We start from the raw sequence: 22,500 nt of genomic DNA on the forward strand, positions 1-22,500 counted from the left end.
TTAATATCCCAGATCTAGTCCTGTAGGAGGTCAATGCACAGCGGGTTAATATCCCAGATATAGCCCTGTAGGAGGTCAATGCACAGCGGGTTAATATCCCAGATCTAGCCCTGTAGGAGGTCAATGTACAGCGGGTTAATATCCTATATCTAGCCCTGTAGGAGGTCAATGCACAGGGGGTTAATATCCCAGATCTAGCCCTGTAGGAGGTCAATGCACAGCGGGATAATATCCCAGATATAGCCCTACATACAGATGTAGGACTCTTAATTTGATCACTATTCTGTTTGCTGAGAATCTTCCTGCGCCGCAGGAAATGCAAAATAGTTGTTCATTCAAGGTTGTAAAAGTATCATGTATCAACCTCTACAAAACATGTCCATTAGTTATATATCCACATAATAATTCACATTTCCTGTTGCTGCGGGATTATTTTCCTGCTGTAGCAAACTGGATCAAATTAAGACCCTACATCTGTAGGACACCGATGCGCGGCAGGTTTTTTTTTTTTTTAAATTAACCTTTATTTAACTAGGCACGTCAGTTAAGAACAAATTCTTATTTACAATGACGGGCCTACACAGGACGATGCTGGGCGCCAATTCTGCGCCGCCCTATGGGACTCCCAATCACGGGTCGGTTGTGATACAGCCCGGATTCGAACCAGGGTGTCTGTAGTGACGCCTCTAGCAACCTGAGACGCAGTGCCTCAGACGGCTGCTGACCTAAATAAAGGAATACAGTGGTTTGGTGAGTAGAGACAGAGTGGAGCCTCATGTCCTTCCCAAGGGTGTGTTCTGTTCTGACCTCCATTCCTTAACCGTACAGCTGCAGCCTTCACAGCCCGGGAAACAACAGACAGACGGCCGGACAGGCAGACAGACGGCCAGACAGGCAGACAGACGGCCTGGCCTGTACAGCTGATATAGATACACTGCATTTTGGAAAAGTATTCAGACCCTTTTGACTTTTTTTTCTCCCACATTTTGTTACTTTACAGCCTTATTCTAAAATGTATTAAATCTTCACACAATACCGCATAATGACAAAACAAAAACAGGTTTTTTAGAAACTTAAGCAAGTTTATAATTTTTTTTTAAAACATTGAAATATTACATTTACATAAGTATTGTAAATATGAACAGGTCTGTCTGTCTGTTATTATTACTACATAGACCGATAGTATCTGTTATTATTACTACATAGACCGATAGTATCTGTTATTATTACTACATAGACCGATAGTATCTGTTATTATTACTACATAGACCGATAGTATCTGTTATTATTACTACATAGACCGATAGTATCTGTTATTATTACTACATAGACCGATAGTATCTGTTATTATTACTACATAGACCGATAGTATCTGTTATTATTACTACATAGACCGATAGTATCTGTTATTATTACTACATAGACCGATAGTATCTGTTATTATTACTACATAGACCGATAGTATCTGTTATTATTACTACATAGACCGATAGTATCTGGGCTGTTATTATTACTACATATGTTTTGTATTCAGAGCTCCCTTGTTCTATATAATGTTTTATAAACATTAACCTGTGTTAAGAACCTAGGCTTACTCAAAATAGAAAAGTAAGTAAATATCACATTTCAGATTTTTTTAAATGTATGGCAGTCTCAGCTCATATCTTGCAGGCAGATAAATGTCCATTGTGAGGGGCAGGGCGATGGAGGCCCAGGCAGATAAATGTCCATTGTGAGGGGCAGGGCGATGGAGGCCCAGGCAGATAAATGTCCATTGGCGGCGAGGGCAGGGAGGATAAATGTCCATTGTGAGGGGCAGGGCGATGGAGGCCCAGGCAGATAAATGTCCATTGTGAGGGGCAGGGCGATGGAGGCCTAGGAGGATAAATGTCCATGGGGTGAAGGGGGTTATATTTGCTATTCTCTGAGGACCTATGCTTCGAACCCGCTATGGTGCTTGTAGGGGCGTCATGCACCCCAAAAATCGGAGGAGGCACAAAGTCCTAGGTGTGGATGGCTGGGGGGTGGTCTTGAGCGGGGGCTGAACCCCCATACATAAGTTGAAGAATTTTGCATTTTTCAAACAACTGAAACAACTTTTCCTGCAGCCATGTCAAAAATATATATTTTTAATTCTGTATTTAGTGCAGAAAAACTACAGTGGTTTTTGAGAGAAGTCCTGAAGAGAGAGAGAGAGAGCCAGAGAGGATGAGTAGACATTTAACCTAGTAAGGATTTCTTCAAATTCAAACAAAAAAACATTTAACCAGGCATTCAGTTAAGAACAAATTCTAATTTACAGTAACGGCCTACTGGGGAGAACGACAGATTTTTACCTTGTCAGCTGATGGGATTCGATCCAGCAACCTTCCCGATTACTGGCCCAATCCTCTAACAACTAGGCTTACTTGCCACCCCAATCGTGTGTTATTTGCTATGGTAATTCATTGTATCTCACAGATAGAGTGGACATCACATAAGATTGATTTGGTGAAAGCAGCAACAGAGAATTTTTGGGGTGTCAGAGATCATAGTATGAACTAATGGGGGGGTGGTTTGAGAGAAGTGTTTACATCCTTCCAGGCCAACGGCCTGCATGGTGTGTAGGATCTGTTGGGGCCAAAGTAGTGGGTTTGTTGGGGATAGTGGTGTATATTTAGTGTTAGATGGTGGTGCAATTAATTATTTTCCCATTTTTTGTTAAAACATTTTTTTGCAATTCACACTCCGACTTGTGAAAGGTGAGAAAGCCACATGATGAGTGAGAGAGGGCAAATATTTTTTTTACAAGGAGGTTTTTTCTTTCTACTGTATTATTGACTGTTTGTTTGTTTATTTCCATGTGTAACTCTGTGTTGTTGTTTGTGTCGCACTGTTTTGCTTTATCTTGGCCAGGTCGCAGTTGTAAATGAGAATTTATTCTCAACTAGTTTACCTGGTTATTAAATAAAAATAAAGGTGAAATTAAAATACAACACAAAAAAGAAACAGGAAATGACGTCATCAACACAAATCTCTCGCGAGACTGGCAGTAAAATTGTTTGAAAACAGGCGGCAGAAAACGACAAGCAGCTCAGAGTTGTCAACAGCACGTAAGAACAAACGGACAATCGCAATGTATTTTTATGTTATATATATATATATATTATTTATTTACGAAAAATAAACGATATTGTCAATATTACTTATTTGGTGTGAAACATATAATTTCCCCCAAACCTCTTTGGTACTTTTGAGACGTTGTTTTTCCCCCCCTGCCTTGAGTGTCCGTTGGGAGCTTGTTGGAGAGAAACGTTAGCTAGCTAGCTAGTTAGCTATTTTGTTTTAGCTTTTAAAACGGTTAATTATTGGATAATAGAGGACTTTATGTGAGATAGCTATTCAAGCCGAAGAGTACGGGTGAGATATACTTCTGGAATAGTGAAATGGGTTATTTGAAATAAGTTTCGCTAACTAAAACTAGAGTTAGATAGCCAACGTCGTTAATACTGTAACTGCTAACGTTACAGCTGCCTGCTGCTAAGACGTTGTCTATGGTAGCTAAATACTAGGTAGCTAAATTAAACGTCGAATAGCCACAAACAGTACTGCTTATTGTTGGCTGTTTAACCCAATTTTCCAGTCACATACATTGACTGCTTCCCTTCATTGTAGAATAGGTTAGCTAGGCTTATTGTCTTTTTTGTGTGTGCTAACTAGCCAGCTAGTGTAGTTTATACCTGTGTTTGTTTGAATGAACGTTTTTCTTTCTTCAGGAGAGAAAACATGACTGGGGAAAGTGAGTTGGCGATAAAAGAGGCGTTTCAGCGGGCTCAGAAAGGACATAACAACAAGGCTAAACTGGTGGCGAGTCTCAAGAACACGTACAACAAGGTACACACGTCTATAAACACACACAAACACATACCATATAAACACACACAAACACACCTATAAACACACACAAACACATACCATATAAACACATACCATATAAACACACACAAACACACACCTATAAACACACACAAACACATACCATATAAACACATACCATATAAACACACACACACACCTACAAACACACACACCTATAAACACACACACACACCTACAAACACACACACACACATACCATATAAACACATACCATATAAACACACACAAACACCTATAAACACACACACACACATACCATATAAACACACACACATACCATATAAACACACACAAACACCATATAAACACACACACCTATAAACACACACACACACATACCATATAAACACACACGTCTATAAACACACACAAACACACACGCCTATAAACACACACAAACACACGTAAGTCGCTCTGGATAAGGGCGTCTGCTAAATGACTTAAATGTAAATGTTAAATGTATATAAACACACGCCTATAAACACACACAATCAATCAAATGTATTTATAAATCCCTTTTTACATCAGCCCATGTTAAAGTGCTATACAGAAAACCCAGCCTAAAACTACAAATAGCAAGCAATGCAGATGTAGAAGAGTTGTGGCTCAGAAAAACTTCCTATCCACACACACACACACACACACACACACACACACACACGTACTGTTCAACAAGGTGGACACAGTGACACACACATGTTTATACCACTGTTTCTGTTAATCCTCTTTCTGTTACCAGTAATAGAACAACCATCCTTACCCAACCTGTTTCCTGTGTTGCCCGTCTGTCCTGTCTCTAGTTGGACGACAAGACATTATTCCACGAGGAGTTTGTCCAGTACCTGAAACATGCCATGATCGTGTACAAGAGAGAACCGGCTGTGGAAAACGTTATAGAGTTCGTCTCCAAATTCTCCACCAGCTTCCATACGTCTTCCACCGAGGGAGGAGAGGAGGAAGAGGAGGAGGATGAAGAAGAAGAGGACGAGAACCCCTTCCTCAGTTATATGTTCAACTTCCTGTTGGAGGTACTACAACTCTGCGTGTCCCAAACTATCTCATATGTACTGCATTGCTTTTAACCAGGGCCCAATGGTAGTAGGCTAGGGCGGTATAACGTATACCTGGTTTTTCAATACCGTTAAAACAATTGAAAAAAAATCTTTATACATTTGAATATTTTGTAGGTACTTTTTTTTTTAAAGTAAATATCTACAGTTGACTTTGTGAAATACGTTTAGGAGATATAGAGATATACAGATCCCATTGTTCATTTCACCTGTCACCGTAACGTTTTCATTATGAAGCTGTAGTCCTCAGTCACCTGCTTGTTTACAAGCACACGATGAGGAAGAGACCTGAGCCTTGTGAGTCACTGTTGTTTAGCACGTGGAAAGGTGGCTACAGTATGGAATTCACAACTAAATGTTTACTAGCTAAATATTGTCTAACGTGTGCTAAATGCTCTAGAGTTGTGCGTCTGTTTTGCTAACTTAGTAGCTAGTAAACTAGCTAAACCCCCCCCACCCACAGACTGTATGATTTTTAGCCGTCTTATGCCACGATTTTGCCATCCCAGACAGAAATTCCAAGTGACGAGCAAATTCATAAGTCATAAATGATTGTCTGGGCGGTCTTGGCTCCTCGTTCAGTGAGACAGGGTCCAGGGCTGCTGGTTCAGTGAGACAGGGTCCAGGTCTGCTGGTTCAGTACCACTACATCTTGGCTGGTTCAGTGAGACAGGGTCCAGGTCTGCTGGTTCAGTGAGACAGGGTCCAGGTCTGCTGGTTCAGTGAGACAGGGTCCAGGTCTGCTGGTTCAGTACCACTATGTCTTGGCTCCTCGTTCAGTGAGACAGGGTCCAGGTCTGCTTGTTCAGTGAGACAGGGTCTAGGTCTGCTGGTTCAGTACCACTATGTCTTGGCTCCTCGTTCAGTGAGACAGGGTCCAGGTCTGCTGGTTCAGTGAGACAGGGTCCAGGTCTGCTGGTTCAGTGTGACAGGGTCCAGGTCTGCTGGTTCAGTGTGACAGGGTCCAGGTCTGCTGGTTCAGTGTGACAGGGTCCAGGTCTGCTGGTTCAGTGTGACAGGGTCCAGGTCTGCTGGTTCAGTGAGACAGGGTCCAGGTCTGCTGGTTCAGTACCACTACGTCTTGGCTCCTCGTTCAGTGTGACAGGGTCCAGGTCTGCTGGTTCAGTGTGACAGGGTCCAGGTCTGCTGGTTCAGTGAGACAGGGTCCAGGTCTGCTGGTTCAGTACCACTACGTCTTGGCTGGTACAGTGAGACAGGGTCCAGGTCTGCTGGTTCAGTGAGACAGGGTCCAGGTCTGCTGGTTCAGTACCACTACGTCTTGGCTCCTCGTTCAGTGAGACAGGGTCCAGGTCTGCTGGTTCAGTACCACTACGTCTTGGCTCCTCGCTCAGTGAGACAGGGTCCAGGTCTGCTGGTTCAGTACCACTACGTCTTGGCTCCTCGTTCAGTGAGACAGGGTCCAGGTCTGCTGGTTCAGTACCACTACATCTTGGCTCCTCGTTCAGTGAGACAGGGTCTAGGTCTGCTGGTTCAGTACCACTACGTCTTGGCTGGTTCAGTGAGACAGGGTCCAGGTCTGCTGGTTCAGTGAGACAGGGTCTAGGTCTGCTGGTTCAGTACCACTACGTCTTGGCTCCTCGTTCAGTGAGACGGTCCAGGTCTGCTGGTTCAGTACCACTACGTCTTGGCTCCTCGTTCAGTGAGACAGGGTCCAGGTCTGCTGGTTCAGTACCACTACGTCTTGGCTCCTCGTTCAGTGAGACAGGGTCCAGGTCTGCTGGTTCAGTACCACTACGTCTTGGCTCCTCGTTCAGTGAGACAGGGTCCAGGGCTGCTGGTTCAGTACCACTACATGTGGTCGTAGGCTCCGACAAAAGTTCTGTCAGTGTCAGATTTGTTTTGCTTTGATTTGTGTAGCGTGGCTGGTATTACGAGCCGATCCTGATGACTGACCAATAGGAACACTTCGGTATGAACACAACAATACCTATGACAGTACAGGAACTGTAATGCCATTTATTGGGAATAGTCAGATTAAAATAATCGTTTGATTTTTAAAACGTTTACATGCTGTGCAAGAAGAACGATTTCCCTAATAATCTTGACAAATCAGTCTTACCTGATGGGATTTTAATAAATGCACAAAATCACCAATCATAATAAATCTTTTAGCACAGAGACCATGTTATTTTGGGGGAAGCCAATTTGATTCTGGGTTTGGACATATGAAGTTTATTTGTTTTGAAAACGGTACATACTTTCAGTTTTTCCCCTAAGTCGCGCATGAGCATAGAGAGGGGCTTGTGCTGTTGGCGCTGGCACATACTTAGGTCAGACACACGGCTGCTGTCGACGCAGCCCGCGGCGGCTGAGGTCAGACGGACTGCCGCTGTCGACGCAGCCCGCGGCGGCTGAGGTCAGACGGACCGCGGCTGATGTAGCCTCGCAAGCCAATCGCGCAATGTGACGACAGAACTGAAGCAAATCGATCATTCTGGACAGGTTGATATCTAGATTTATTTAGGTAACATCCGCGCAGTGTGACGTGATAATGGTAAAATATGTCCAGTCTGTAAAAGGCCTTTGCTGGTTAGCTTCTTGTGATCCGGCTTGTCTTGGTAACAGCAAGAGAGTCCCCTCCTGGAAAAGATCCCTGCTGTCTTAATATTTGTTTTGTACGTGCAGAAAACTGAGTAGAATTTGAGTTATTTGTATAACTTTATGAGCTGGGATGTCTGTCCAGGCAAATAGTTTGTCAGAGACTGTTTAGAATCGTTAGCATTTAGCTAGCATTCACTATTGGATTTTACATGTTCTCTTTAGCATTGCTAACCTTTGGATTGAAAATTGGTGTGTTCAGTGCCAGTGTTAGCGAATATCCCATGATGGCATAAGGTCGGTAGAACTATCTGCATACTGCTCAAGACTATATGTTAGTACTTACCCTTTTTAGTGGATAGGATGCCGTTTGGGACACAGACAGCCTCTCACACTTTCTGATATAAAACAGGACCAGACAGGACCAGACAGTATCTGATATAAAACAGGACCAGACAGTATCTGATATAAAACAGGACCAGACAGGACCAGACAGTATCTGATATAAAACAGGACCAGACAGGACCAGACAGTATCTGATATAAAACAGGACCAGACAGTATCTGATATAAAACAGGACCAGACAGGACCAGACAGTATCTGATATAAAACAGGACCAGACAGGACCAGACAGTATCTGATATAAAACAGGACCAGACAGGACCAGACAGTATCTGATATAAAACAGGACCAGACAGTATCTGATATAAAACAGGACCAGACAGGACCAGACAGTATCTGATATAAAACAGGACCAGACAGTATCTGATATAAAACAGGACCAGACAGGACCAGACAGTATCTGATATAAAACAGGACCAGACAGGACCAGACAGTATCTGATATAAAACAGGACCAGACAGTATCTGATATAAAACGGGACCAGACAGTATCTGATATAAAACAGGACCAGACAGTATCTGATATAAAACAGGACCAGACAGTATCTGATATAAAACGGGACCAGACAGTATCTGATATAAAACAGGACCAGACAGTATCTGATATAAAACAGGACCAGACAGGACCAGACAGTATCTGATATAAACAGGACCAGACAGGACCAGACAGTATCTGATATAAAACAGGACCAGACAGTATCTGATATAAAACAGGACCAGACAGTATCTGATATAAAACGGGACCAGACAGTATCTGATATAAAACAGGACCAGACAGTATCTGATATAAAACAGGACCAGACAGTATCTGATATAAAACAGGACCAGACAGGACCAGACAGTATCTGATATAAAACAGGACCAGACAGGACCAGACAGTATCTGATGTAAAACAGGACCAGACAGTATCTGATATAAAACAGGGCCAGACAGTATCTGATGTAAAACAGGACCAGACAGGACCAGACAGTATCTGATATCAAACAGGACCAGACAGGACCAGACAGTATCTGATATAAAACAGGACCAGACAGTATCTGATATAAAACAGGACCAGACAGGACCAGACAGTATCTGATATAAAACAGGACCAGACAGTATCTGATATAAACAGGACCAGACAGGACCAGACAGTTTCTGATATAAAACAGGACCAGACAGTATCTGATATAAAACAGGACCAGACAGTATCTGATATAAAACAGGACCAGACAGTATCTGATATAAAGCAGGACCAGACAGGACCAGACAGTATCTGATATAAAGCAGGACCAGACAGGACCAGACAGTATCTGATATAAAACAGGACCAGACAGTATCTGATATAAACAGGACCAGACAGTTTCTGATATAAAACAGGACCAGACAGTATCTGATATAAAACAGGACCAGACAGTATCTGATATAAAACAGGACCAGACAGGACCAGACAGTATCTGATATAAAACGGGACCAGACAGTATCTGATATAAAACAGGACCAGACAGTATCTGATATAAAACAGGACCAGACAGTATCTGATATAAAACAGGACCAGACAGGACCAGACAGTATCTGATATAAAACAGGACCAGACAGTATCTGATATAAAACAGGACCAGACAGGACCAGACAGTATCTGATATAAAACAGGACCAGACAGGACCAGACAGTATCTGATATTAAACAGGACCTGACAGGACCAGACAGTATCTGATATAAAACAGGACCAGACTGATCAGGACATCTACGATGTCAGTAAGTCAAGGTATTGATGCTTCTTCTTCGCTGCTAACCCAAGTGTCTTTCTCCCCCCTCCCTCCCTCCCTCCCTCCCTCCCTCCCTCCCTCAGTCCCACAAGGCCAACAGCCACGCGGTCAGGTTCCGTGTGTGTCAGCTGATCAACAAGTTGCTAGGCGGCATGGCGGAGAACGCCCAGATCGACGACGACCTGTTTGACGGTATCCACCAGGCCATGTTGGTCAGAGTCACAGACAAGTTCCCCAACGTCAGGATCCAGGCCTCTCTGGCCATGGCTAGACTACAGGAACCACAGAACCAACAATGTCCCACTGTGAATGGTACTGATGTTACTACCTCACACTGTCTGGATCCAGACCTCTCTGGGTTACGACTAGACTACAGAATCCACAGAACCATCAATATTAAAGGTCCAGGTCACACACACACACACACAACACTCTCTCTCTCTCCTCTCGTCCAGCCTATCTGTTGATCTTGGAGAATGATTCCAACCCGGAGGTTCGTCGAGCCGTTCTGTCCTGCATCGCCCCTTCCTCTCTCACCCTCCCCAAGATACTGAAACGCACCAGGGACGTTAAGGAGAGTGTCCGCAAGCTGGCTTACCAGGTACACACACACACACACACTCTCTCTAAACTGGCCTTAGAGACCTGAACCCAGCTTAAACACACACTAAACTGGCCTTAGAGACCTGAACCCAGCTTAAACACACACTCTCTCTAAACTGGCCTTAGAGACCTGAACCCAGCTTAAACACACACTAAACTGGCCTTAGAGACCTGAACCCAGCTTAAACACACACTAAACTGGCCTTAGAGACCTGAACCCAGCTTAAACACACACTAAACTGGCCTTATAGACCTGAACCCAGCTAAAACACACACTAAACTGGCCTTAGAGACCTGAACCCAGCTAAACACACACTAAACTGGCTTTACAGACCTGAACCCAGCTAAAACACACACTAAACTGGCCTTGCAGACCTGAACCCAGCTAAAACACACACTAAACTGGCCTTAGAGACCTGAACCCAGCTAAACACACACTAAACTGGCTTTACAGACCTGAACCCAGCTAAAACACACACTAAACTGGCCTTGCAGACCTGAACCCAGCTAAAACACACACTAAACTGGCCTTAGAGACCTGAACCCAGCTAAACACACACTAAACTGGCCTTACAGACCTGAACCCAGCTTAAACACACACTAAACTGGCCTTACAGACCTGAACCCAGCTAAAACACACACTAAACTGGCCTTACTGAACCCAGCTAAAACACACACTAAACTGGCTTTACAGACCTGAACCCAGCTAAACACACACTAAACTGGCCTTACAGACCTGATCCCAGTTTAAAACACACACTAAACTGGCCTTAGAGACCTGAACCCAGCTAAAACACACACTAAACTGGCCTTAGAGACCTGAACCCAGCTAAACACACACTAAACTGGCTTTACAGACCTGAACCCAGCTAAAACACACACTAAACTGGCCTTACAGACCTGAACCCAGCTAAAACACACACTAAACTGGTCTTAGAGACCTGAACCCAGCTAAAACACACACTAAACTGGCCTTACAGACCTGAACCCAGCTAAAACACACACTAAACTGGCCTTAGAGACCTGAACCCAGCTAAAACACACACTAAACTGGCCTTAGAGACCTGAACCCAGCTTAAACACACACTAAACTGGCCTTACAGACCTGATCCCAGTTTAAATGTAAAGTTGTTAATGACTGTGTGTGTTTCAGGTTCTGGCAGACAAGGTCCACATCAGAGCTCTGAGTATCGCCCAGAGAGTCAGTCTGCTGCAGCAGGGTCTCCACGATACCGCAGGTAAACACACACACTGTCACTCTGGCTGCAACTCTGTGTGTGTGTGTGTGTGTGTGTGTGTGTGGGGGGGGGGCTGCAACTCTGTGTGTGTGGGGGGGGGGGGCTGCAACTCTGTGTGTGTGTGGGGGGGGGCTGCAACTCTGTGTGGGGGGGCTGCAACTCTGTGTGGGGGGGCTGCAACTCTGTGTGGGGGGGGCTGCAACTCTGTGTGGGGGGGGCTGCAACTCTGTGTGGGGGGGGCTGCAACTCTGTGTGGGGGGGGCTGCAACTCTGTGTGGGGGGGGCTGCAACTCTGTGTGGGGGGGGCTGCAACTCTGTGTGGGGGGGCTGCAACTCTGGGTGGGGGGGCTGCAACTCTGTGTGTGTGTGTGTGTGTGTGTGTGTGTGTGTGTGTGTGTGTGTGTGTGTGTGTGTGTGTGTGTGTGTCAGTGTTTCCGCTGCAATCATTTGGCTGTGGCGCTGCACAGCAGCAAAATCATTGCGTCCACGCAAAAAAAAAATGATGGACCATGAAATAATATTTCTTCCCGAGGCGCACATTGAAGGTGCTAGAACGTTCCATGTACTGTTCCTCTGCAAACTAAAGGACTAATGAATAGAACAACTTGACAAGCCCGTAGAATAGATGATCTGTTTCCCTCGTCGGTTCGTTGATCTGTTTACCTCGTCGGCTTGTTGATCTGTTTACCTTGTCGGTTCGTTGATCTGTTTACCTCGTCGGCTTGTTGATCTGTTTACCTCGTCGCTAGTTGATCTGTTTACCTCGTCGGCTCGTTGATCTGTTTACCTCGTCGGCTCGTTGATCTGTTTACCTCGTCGGTTCGTTGATCTGTTTACCTCGTCGGCTTGTTGATCTGTTTACCTCGTCGGTTTGTTGATCTGTTTACCTTGTCGGTTTGTTGATCTGTTTACCTTGTCGGCTTGTTGATCTGTTTACCTCGTCGGTTCGTTGATCTGTTTACCTCGTCGGTTTGTTGATCTGTTTACCTTGTCGGCTTGTTGATCTGTTTACCTCGTCGGTTCGTTGATCTGTTTACCTCGTCGGTTTGTTGATCTGTTTACCTTGTCGGCTTGTTGATCTGTTTACCTCGTCGGCTCGTTGATCTGTTTACCTCGTCGGTTCGTTGATCTGTTTACCTTGTCGGTTCGTTGATCTGTTTACCTCGTCGGCTTGTTGATCTGTTTACATCGTCGGCTTGTTGATCTGTTTACCTTGTCGGCTTGTTGATCTGTTTACATTGTCGATCTGTTTACCTCGTCGGCTCGTTGATCTGTTTACCTCGTTGATCTGTTTACCTCGTCGGCTCGTTGATCTGTTTACCTCGTCGCTAGTTGATCTGTTTACCTCGTCGGCTTGTTGATCTGTTTACCTCGTCGCTAGTTGATCTGTTTACCTCGTCGGCTCGTCGATCTGTTTACCTCGTCGGCTCGCATTGACAGGCACAAGCGGTCTTTCAATCATGCAGTCGCAAGATATATACAGTGCCTTCGGAAAGTATTCAGACCTCTTGACCGTTTCCCCGTTTTTGTTACGTTACAGCCTTATTCTAAAATTGATTGAAACATTTTTTTCTTATCAATACATAGAGTACCTCATAATGACAAAGCAAAAAACAGGTTTAGACATTTTTTCACAATTATATAAAAAAAGAAATACCTTATTTACATAAGTATTCAGACACTTTGCTATGAGACTTGAAATTGAACTCAGGTGCTTCCTGTTTCCATTGATCATCCTTGAGATGTTTCTACAACTTGATTGGAGTCCACCTGTGGTCAATTCAATTGATTGGACATGATTTGGAAAGGCACACACCTGTCTATATAAGGTCCCACAGTTGACAGTGCATGTCAGAGCAAAAACCAAGCCATGAGGTCGAAGGAATTGTCTGTAGAGCCCCGAGACAGGATTGTGTCGAGGCACAGATCTGGGGAAGGGTACCAAAACATTTCTGCAGCGTTGAAGGTCCCCAAGAACACAGTGGCCTCCATCATTCTTAAATGGAAGAAGTTTGGAACCACCAAGACTCGTCCTAGAGCTGGCCGCCCGGCCAAACTGAGCAATCAGGGGAGAAGGGCCTTGGTCAGGGAGGTGACCAAGAACCTGATGGTCACTCTGACAGAGCTCTGTGGAGATGGGAGAACCTTCCAGAAGGACAACCATCTCTGTAGCACCCCACCATTCAGGCCTTCATGGTAGAGTGACCAGACAGAAGCCACTCCTCAGTAAAAGGCACATGACAGCCCGCTTGGAGTTTGCCAAAAGGCACCTAAAGGACTCAGACTATGAGAAACAAGATTCTCTGGTCTGATGAAACCAAGATTGAACTCTGGCCTGAATGCCAAGCGTCACGTCTGGAGGAAACCTGGTAGCATCCCCTACGGTGAAGCATGGTGGTGGCAGCATCGTGCTGTGGGGACCCAATGCTTCAGCCTATTTATTTATAGCCACTATGCTACAAGTCATAATTCTAATGCTTAGTGCTAATAGCATACAGTACCTTATAATATGGACCATGCATAGGCTATATGCATGGTCCAATGTGTTAAAATCATTTTAACAAATAATTTTACCAGCTAAAAATTATATTTTATTTTAATGTCCCTTTTTAAAAAGTTACGAGAACTGAGCTTCAGACCCCCCCAGAAACGGGCTCCCGAGTGGCGCAGCGGTCTAAGGTACTCAGTGCAAGAGGTGTCACTACAGTCCCTGGTTCGAATCCAGGTTGTATCACATCCGGCCGTGATTCGGAGTCCCATGGGGGGGGCGCTCAATTGCCCCGGCGTCGTCCGGGTTTGGCCGGAGGGGGGTAGGCCGTCATCGTAAATAACAATTTGTTCTTAACTGACTTGCCTAGTTAAATAAAGGTTAAATAAATAAAAAACAGGTAGGGGGAGGGACCCCCTCTTGAACCCAACCCCTCCCCCCTGCTATAAATATGTTGGTGTGTGTCTCTGTGTTGTAGAATCAGTGAGGGAAGTGGTGCAGGTCCGTCTCCTCCCAGCCTGGCTGAATCTTCTCCAAGGTGATGTGTTGGAGCTGTTACACAAACTGGATGTAGAGAACTGCTCTCAGACCGCCCTGGACACACTGACCGCTCTGTTCACACACACACCTCAGGACCAGCTGCTGGACCACTGCCTTCAGCTGGACAACAGGTACACACACACACACTGACCGCTCTGTTCACACACACACCTCAGGACCAGCTGCTGGACCACTGCCTTCAGCTGGACAACAGGTACACACACACACACTGACCGCTCTGTTCACACACACACCTCAGGACCAGCTGCTGGACCACTGCCTTCAGCTGGACAACAGGTACACACACACACACACACACACACACACACTGACCGCTCTGTTCACACACACACCTCAGGACAAGCTGCTGGACCACTGCCTTCAGCTGGACAACAGGTACACACACACACACACACACACACACACACACACACACACACACACACACACACACCGTCCTTCTCTCTCACTCACACAAATACTGACCACACACGCTTGCTGTCTGGCTGACTCTCACACACACTGACTAACTGACCGCCCAGCTCTCTCTCTGTCTCTCTCTCTGTCTCTCTCTTTGTCTCTCTCTTTGTCTCTCTCTCTCTCTTTGTCTCTCTCTCTCTTTGTCTCTCTCTCTCTCTGTCTGTCTCTCTCTCTCTCTGTCTGTCTGTCTCTCTCTCTGTCTGTCTGTCTCTGTCTGTCTGTCTGTCTGTCTCTCTCTGTCTGTCTCTCTCTGTCTCTCTGTCTCACTCTCTCACTCACACAAATACTGACCACCCCCCCTGCTCACTCACTGACTGACTGACTGACTGTGTCTCTGTGTAGGATGCTGGTCCCAGCTGGGTCTCTGTCCTGTGAGAGTGTGTTGTACTGGAGAGCTCTGTCTCTCTCTGTCTCTGACTGACTGTGTCTCTGTAGGATGCTGGTCCCGGCTGGGTCTCTGTCCTGTGAGAGTGTGTTGTACTGGAGAGCTCTGTGTCTCTCTGTCTCTCTCTGTCTCTCTCTGTCTCTGACTGACTGTGTCTCTATAGGATACTGGTCCCGGCTGGGTCTCTGTCCTGTGAGAGTGTGTTGTACTGGAGAGCTCTGTGTGAGTTCATTAAGACTAAAGGGGACGAAGGAGAGGAGATGTTGGAGAAGCTGCTGCCAGAGGCTGCTGTCTTCGCTGAATACCTCTACGGGTAAGACCCCCACTACATCCCATACATCACCCTGACTACGGGTTAGACCCCCACTACATCACCCTGACTACGGGTAAGACCCCCACTACATCCCATACATCACCCTGACTACGGGTAAGACCCCCACTACATCCCATACATCACCCTGACTACGGGTAAGACCCCCACTACATCCCACTACATCACCCTGACTACGGGTAAGACCCCCACTACATCCCATACATCACCCTGACTACGGGTAAGACCCCCACTACATCCCATACATCACCCTGACTACGGATAAGACCCCCACTACATCACCCTGACTACGGGTAAGACCCCCACTACATCCCATACATCACCCTGACTACGGGTAAGACCCCCACTACATCCCATACATCACCCTGACTACGGGTAAGACCCCCACTACATCACCCTGACTACGGGTAAGACCCCCACTACATCACCCTGACTACGGGTAAGACCCCCACTACATCCCATACATCACCCTGACTACGGGTAAGACCCCCACTACATCCCTGGAAGCGTGTAGGTGGACTAGAGATGTTAGGCTCAGTAGACTGGAAGCGTGTAGGTGGACTAGCGATGTTAGGCTCAGTAGACTGGAAGCGTGTAGGTGGACTAGAGATGTTAGGCTCAGTAGACTGGAAGCGTGTAGGTGGACTAGAGATGTTAGGCTCAGTAGACTGGAAGCGTGTAGGTGGACTATAGAGATGTTAGGCTCAGTAGACTGGAAGCGTGTAGGTGGACTAGCGATGTTAGGCTCAGTAGACTGGAAGCGTGTAGGTGGACTATAGAGATGTTAGGCTCAGTAGACTGGAAGCGTGTAGGTGGACTAGAGATGTTAGGCTCAGTAGACTGGAAGCGTGTAGGTGGACTAGCGATGTTAGGCTCAGTAGACTGGAAGCGTGTAGGTGGACTATAGATGTTAGGCTCAGTAGACTGGAAGCGTGTAGGTGGACTAGAGATGTTAGGCTCAGTAGACTGGAAGCGTGTAGGTGGACTAGAGATGTTAGGCTCAGTAGACTGGAAGCGTGTAGGTGGACTAGAGATGTTAGGCTCAGTAGACTGGAAGCGTGTAGGTGGACTAGAGATGTTAGGCTCAGTAGACTGGAAGCGTGTAGGTGGACTATAGAGATGTTAGGCTCAGTAGACTGGAAGCGTGTAGGTGGACTATAGAGATGTTAGGCTCAGTAGACTGGAAGCGTGTAGGTGGACTATAGAGATGTTAGGCTCAGTAGACTGGAAGCGTGTAGGTGGACTAGAGATGTTAGGCTCAGTAGACTGGAAGCGTGTAGGTGGACTAGAGATGTTAGACTCAGTAGACTGGAAGCGTGTAGGTGGACTAGAGATGTTAGGCTCAGTAGACTGGAAGCGTGTAGGTGGACTAGAGATGTTAGGCTCAGTAGACTGGAAGCGTGTAGGTGGACTAGAGATGTTAGGCTCAGTAGACTGGAAGCGTGTAGGTGGACTAGAGATGTTAGGCTCAGTAGACTGGAAGCGTGTAGGTGGACTATAGAGATGTTAGGCTCAGTAGACTGGAAGCGTGTAGGTGGACTAGAGATGTTAGGCTCAGTAGACTGGAAGCGTGTAGGTGGACTAGCGAGATGTTAGGCTCAGTAGACTGGAAGCGTGTAGGTGGACTAGAGATGTTAGGCTCAGTAGACTGGATGCGTGTAGGTGGACTAGAGATGTTAGGCTCAGTAGACTGGAAGCGTGTAGGTGGACTATAGAGATGTTAGGCTCAGTAGACTGGAAGCGTGTAGGTGGACTAGCGAGATGTTAGGCTCAGTAGACTGGAAGCGTGTAGGTGGACTAGAGATGTTAGGCTCAGTAGACTGGAAGCGTGTAGGTGGACTAGAGATGTTAGGCTCAGTAGACTGGAAGCGTGTAGGTGGACTAGAGAGATGTTAGGCTCAGTAGACTGGAAGCGTGTAGGTGGACTAGAGATGTTAGGCTCAGTAGACTGGAAGCGTGTAGGTGGACTAGAGATGTTAGGCTCAGTAGACTGGAAGCGTGTAGGTGGACTAGAGATGTTAGGCTCAGTAGACTGGAAGCGTGTAGGTGGACTAGAGATGTTAGGCTCAGTAGACTGGAAGCGTGTAGGTGGACTATAGAGATGTTAGGCTCAGTAGACTGGAAACGTGTAGGTGGACTAGAGATGTTAGGCTCAGTAGACTGGAAGCGTGTAGGTGGACTAGAGATGTTAGGCTCAGTAGACTGGAAGCGTGTAGGTGGACTAGAGAGATGTTAGGCTCAGTAGACTGGAAGCGTGTAGGTGGACTAGAGATGTTAAGCTCAGTAGACTGGAAGCGTGTAGGTGGACTAGAGATGTTAGGCTCAGTAGACTGGAAGCGTGTAGGTGGACTATAGAGATGTTAGGCTCAGTTGTAACAGTTTGTGAATACAGTCCCATTGTCTCCCGTCTGTTCTCTAGATATGTGAAGGGCCTGCCAGTGCTGTCTGCAAACCAGAGAAGCATTATTACTAGGTTTGTCCAGGCAGTGTAGTAGTGTTATTACCATGTTATAACTGATGTATACCTACATTATTAACATGTTATAACAGGTATATGAAGGCAGTGTAATAGTGTTAACATGTTATAACTGATGTATACCTACATTATTAACATGTTATAACAGGTATATGAAGGCAGTGTAATAGTGTTAACATGTTATAACTGATGTATACCTACATTATTAACATGTTATAACAGGTATATGAAGGCAGTGTAATAGTGTTAACATGTTATAACTGATGTATACCTACATTAACATGTTATAGCAGGTATATGAAGGTAGTTTAGTGTTAACATGTTATAACTGATGTATACCTACATTAACATATTATAACAGGTATATGAAGGCAGTGTAGTAGTGTTATTACCATGTTATAACTGATGTATACCTACATTAACATATTATAACAGGTATATGAAGGCAGTGTAGTAGTGTTATTAACATGTTATAACTGATATATACCTACATTAACATATAACAGGTATATGAAGGCAGTGTAGTAGTGTTATTACCATGTTATAACTGATATATACCTACATCATTAACATATTATAACAGGTATATGAAGGCAGTGTAGTAGTGTTATTACCATGTTATAACTGATGTATTTTTTGTACATTCCATGTATAACTGATATTTAACTATGTAGTGGTGGATTTGGCTATTTCAACCACACCCGTTGCTAACAGGTGTATAAAATCGAGCACACCGCCATGCAATCTCCATAGACAAACATTGGCAGTAGAATGGCCCGTACTGAAGAGCTCAGTGACTTTCAACGTGACACTTATAGGATGCCACTTTTCCAATAAGTCACTTCGTCAACTTTCTGCCCTGCTAGAGCTGCCCCCGGTCAACTGTAAGTGCTGTTATTGTGAAGTGGAAACATCTAGGAGCAACAACGGCTCAACCGCGAGGTGGTAGGCCACACATGCTCACAGAACGGGAACAATTGAGTGCTGAAGCGCGTAAAAATCGTCTGTCCTCGGTTACAACACTTACTACCGAGTTGCTTCCAGAGGCTGTTTGGAACATCAGCACAAGAACTGTTAGTTGGGAGCTTCGTGAAACGGGTTTCCGTGGCCGAGCTGCCGCACACAAGCCTAAGATCACCATGTGTAACGCCAAGCGCCATTGGATTCTGGAGCCGTGGAAACACGTTCTCTGGAATGATTTAATCACGCTTCACCATCTTGGACGAATCTGGGTTTGGCGGATGCCAGGAGAGAAAGCTACCTGCCCGAATGCATAGTGCCAACTGTAAAGTTTGGTGGAGGAGGAATAATGGTCTCGGGCGGTTTTTCATGGTTCGGGCCCCTTAGTTCCAGTGAAGTGAAATCTTATCGCTACAGCATACGATGACATTCTAGAGGATTCTGTGCTCGGTGGCAACAGTTTAGGGGGAAAGGCCCTTTCCTGTTTCAGCATGACAATGCCCCTGAGGACAAATCGAGGCCCATACAGAGATGGTTTGTAAACATCGGTGTGGAAGAACTTAACTGCACAGAGCCCTGACCTCAACCCCATCAAACACCTTTGGGATGAATTGGAAAGCCTCCTGCGAGCCAGGACCTAATCGCCCCAACATCAGGGCACCGACATCAGGGCCCCGACATCAAAGCCTCCTGCGAGCCAGGGCCTAATCGCCCCAACATCAAAGCCTCCTGCGAGCCAGGGCCTAGTCTCCCCAACATCAAAGCCTCCTGCGAGCCAGGGCCTAGTCTCCCCAACATCAAAGCCTCCTGCGAGCCAGGGCCTAGTCGCCCCAACATCAAAGCCTCCTGCGAGCCAGGGCCTAGTCTCCCCAACATCAAAGCCTCCTGCGAGCCGGGGCCTAGTCGCCCCAACATCAAAGCCTCCTGCGAGCCAGGGCCTAGTCGCCCCAACATCAAAGCCTCCTGCGAGCCAGGGCCTAGTCGCCCCAACATCAAAGCCTCCTGCGAGCCAGAGCCTAGTCGCCCCAACATCAAAGCCTCCTGCGAGCCAGGGCCTAGTCGCCCCAACATCAAAGCCTCCTGCGAGCCAGAGCCTAGTCGCCCCAACATCAAAGCCTCCTGCGAGCCAGGGCCTAATCGCCCAACATCAGGGCCCCGACATCAAAACCTCCTGCGAGCCAGGGCCTAGTCGCCCCGACATCAAAGCCTCCTGCGAGCCAGGGCCTAGTCGCCCCGACATCAAAGCCTCCTGCGAGCCAGGGCCTAATCGCCCCGACATCAAAGCCTCCTGCGAGCCAGGGCCTAGTCGCCCCGACATCAAAGCCTCCTGCGAGCCAGAGCCTAGTCGCCCCAACATCAAAGCCTCCTGCGAGCCAAGGCCTAGTCGCCCCGACATCAGCGCCCGTTTGGAATGAGATGTTGGATGAGCAGTTGTCCCCGTACCTTTTGGTCATGTAGTGTTTATAACATGTAGATATGTAAAGGTAGCCTGGGTGCCAGTCAGTTTGTACTCTCTTGCCAACTCATTTTTCATGACATGACAGTGAGTGTGAAGTGTGTAACTATTATTACTGTGTAATACCAGGTTTATGAAGTGTTGTAACTATTAATGTGTAATACCAGGTATATGAAGTGTTATAACTTATTAATGTTTAATACCAGGTATATGAAGTGTTGTAACTATTGTGTAATACCAGGTATATGACGTGTTATAACTTATTACTGTGTAATACCAGGTATGTGAAGTGTTATAACTATTATTACTGTGTAATACCAGGTATGTGAAGTGTTATAACCATTATTGCTGTGTTATAACTATTATTACTGTGTAATACCAGGTATGTGAAGTGCGTCCCGGCGCTGTCTGAAGAACAGAAAGGAGACTTTGCTCAGCTGGAGCTGGTGATGACTAAAGAGTTCATCTCTCAACAACTCATCCACCTCACGGGCTGTCTGGATACCAATGAAGAGGGAGGAAGGTAGGAGGAGGAGGGGGTGGGGTGGGTGGGAGGTGGGAGGAGGAGGAGGGGATGAGGGAGGAAGGTAGGAGGAGGGGATGAGGGGGGATGGGAGGAGGAGGGGATGGGTGAGAGGAGGGAGGAGGGGATGAGGGGATGGGAGGAGGAGGGGATGACTAAAGAGTTCATCTCTCAACAACTCATCCATCTCACGGGCTGTCTGGATACCAATGAAGAGGGAGGAAGGTGAGAGGAGAGGTGGTGGGGGGAGGTGGGGGAGGAGGGGATGGGTGAGAGGTGGGGGGGGAGGAGTAAGTGATGGGTGGTGTTTGAGGGAGGTCATGTAGCCATCAGTGGTTGAGTTCCTGCCTGACGACATTACAGACGCCTGGATATTTACCCACATCACCTGACCACATCACCTAGTAACATATCAACTAACCACATCACCTAGTAACATATCACCTAACCACATCACCTAGTAACATATCAACTAACCACATCACCTAGTAACATATCAACTAACCACATCACCTAGTAACATATCAACTAACCACATCACCTAGTAACATATCAACTAACCACATCACCTAGTAACATATCAACTAACCACATCACCTAGTAACATATCACCTAACCACATCACCTAGTAACATATCACCTAACCACATCACCTAGTAACATATCAACTAACCACATCACCTAGTAACATATCAACTAACCACATCACCTAGTAACATATCAACTAACCACATCACCTAGTAACATATCACCTAACCACATCACCTAGTAACATATCACCTAACCACATCACCTAGTAACATATCAACTAACCACATCACCTAGTAACATATCAACTAACCACATCACCTAGTAACATATCAATTAACCACATCACCTAGTAACATATCAACTAACCACATCACCTAGTAACATATCAACTAACCACATCACCTAGTAACATATCAACTAACCACATCACCTAGTAACATATCAACTAACCACATCACCTAGTAACATATCAACTAACCACATCACCTAGTAACATATCAACTAACCACATCACCTAGTAACATATCAACTAACCACATCACCTAGTAACATATCAACTAACCACGTCACCTAGTAACATATCAACTAACCACGTCACCTAGTAACATATCAACTAACCACGTCACCTAGTAACATATCAACTAACCACGTCACCTAGTAACATATCACTAACCACATCACCTAGTAACATATCAACTAACCACGTCCACCTAGTAACATATCAACTAACCACGTCACCTAGTAACATATCAACTAACCACGTCACCTAGTAACATATCACTAACCAGTCACA

The 22,500-nt window shown here is 45.9% G+C and overlaps 1 protein-coding gene across 1 annotated transcript in view; it reads left to right on the forward strand.

Annotated features, from left to right (window-relative positions):
- Positions 1-3,071: 3,071 nt before the first annotated feature.
- The window catches only part of LOC115185818 (condensin complex subunit 3), a 41,506-nt gene continuing 22,077 nt past the window's right edge, over positions 3,072-22,500 (forward strand). The window contains exons 1-9 of the mRNA XM_029745841.1: positions 3,072-3,117; positions 3,756-3,873; positions 4,719-4,946; positions 9,780-10,008; positions 10,152-10,297; positions 11,453-11,537; positions 14,504-14,696; positions 15,594-15,743; positions 21,036-21,176. Of these exons, the coding sequence (XP_029601701.1) occupies positions 3,116-3,117; positions 3,756-3,873; positions 4,719-4,946; positions 9,780-10,008; positions 10,152-10,297; positions 11,453-11,537; positions 14,504-14,696; positions 15,594-15,743; positions 21,036-21,176 (1,292 nt within the window). The 5' untranslated portion in view covers positions 3,072-3,115. The remainder of the gene's footprint in view (positions 3,118-3,755; positions 3,874-4,718; positions 4,947-9,779; positions 10,009-10,151; positions 10,298-11,452; positions 11,538-14,503; positions 14,697-15,593; positions 15,744-21,035; positions 21,177-22,500) is intronic.

Source organism: Salmo trutta, unplaced genomic scaffold (genome assembly GCF_901001165.1).
Source record: "Salmo trutta unplaced genomic scaffold, fSalTru1.1, whole genome shotgun sequence".
NCBI classification, from domain to species: Eukaryota; Metazoa; Chordata; class Actinopteri; order Salmoniformes; family Salmonidae; genus Salmo; species Salmo trutta.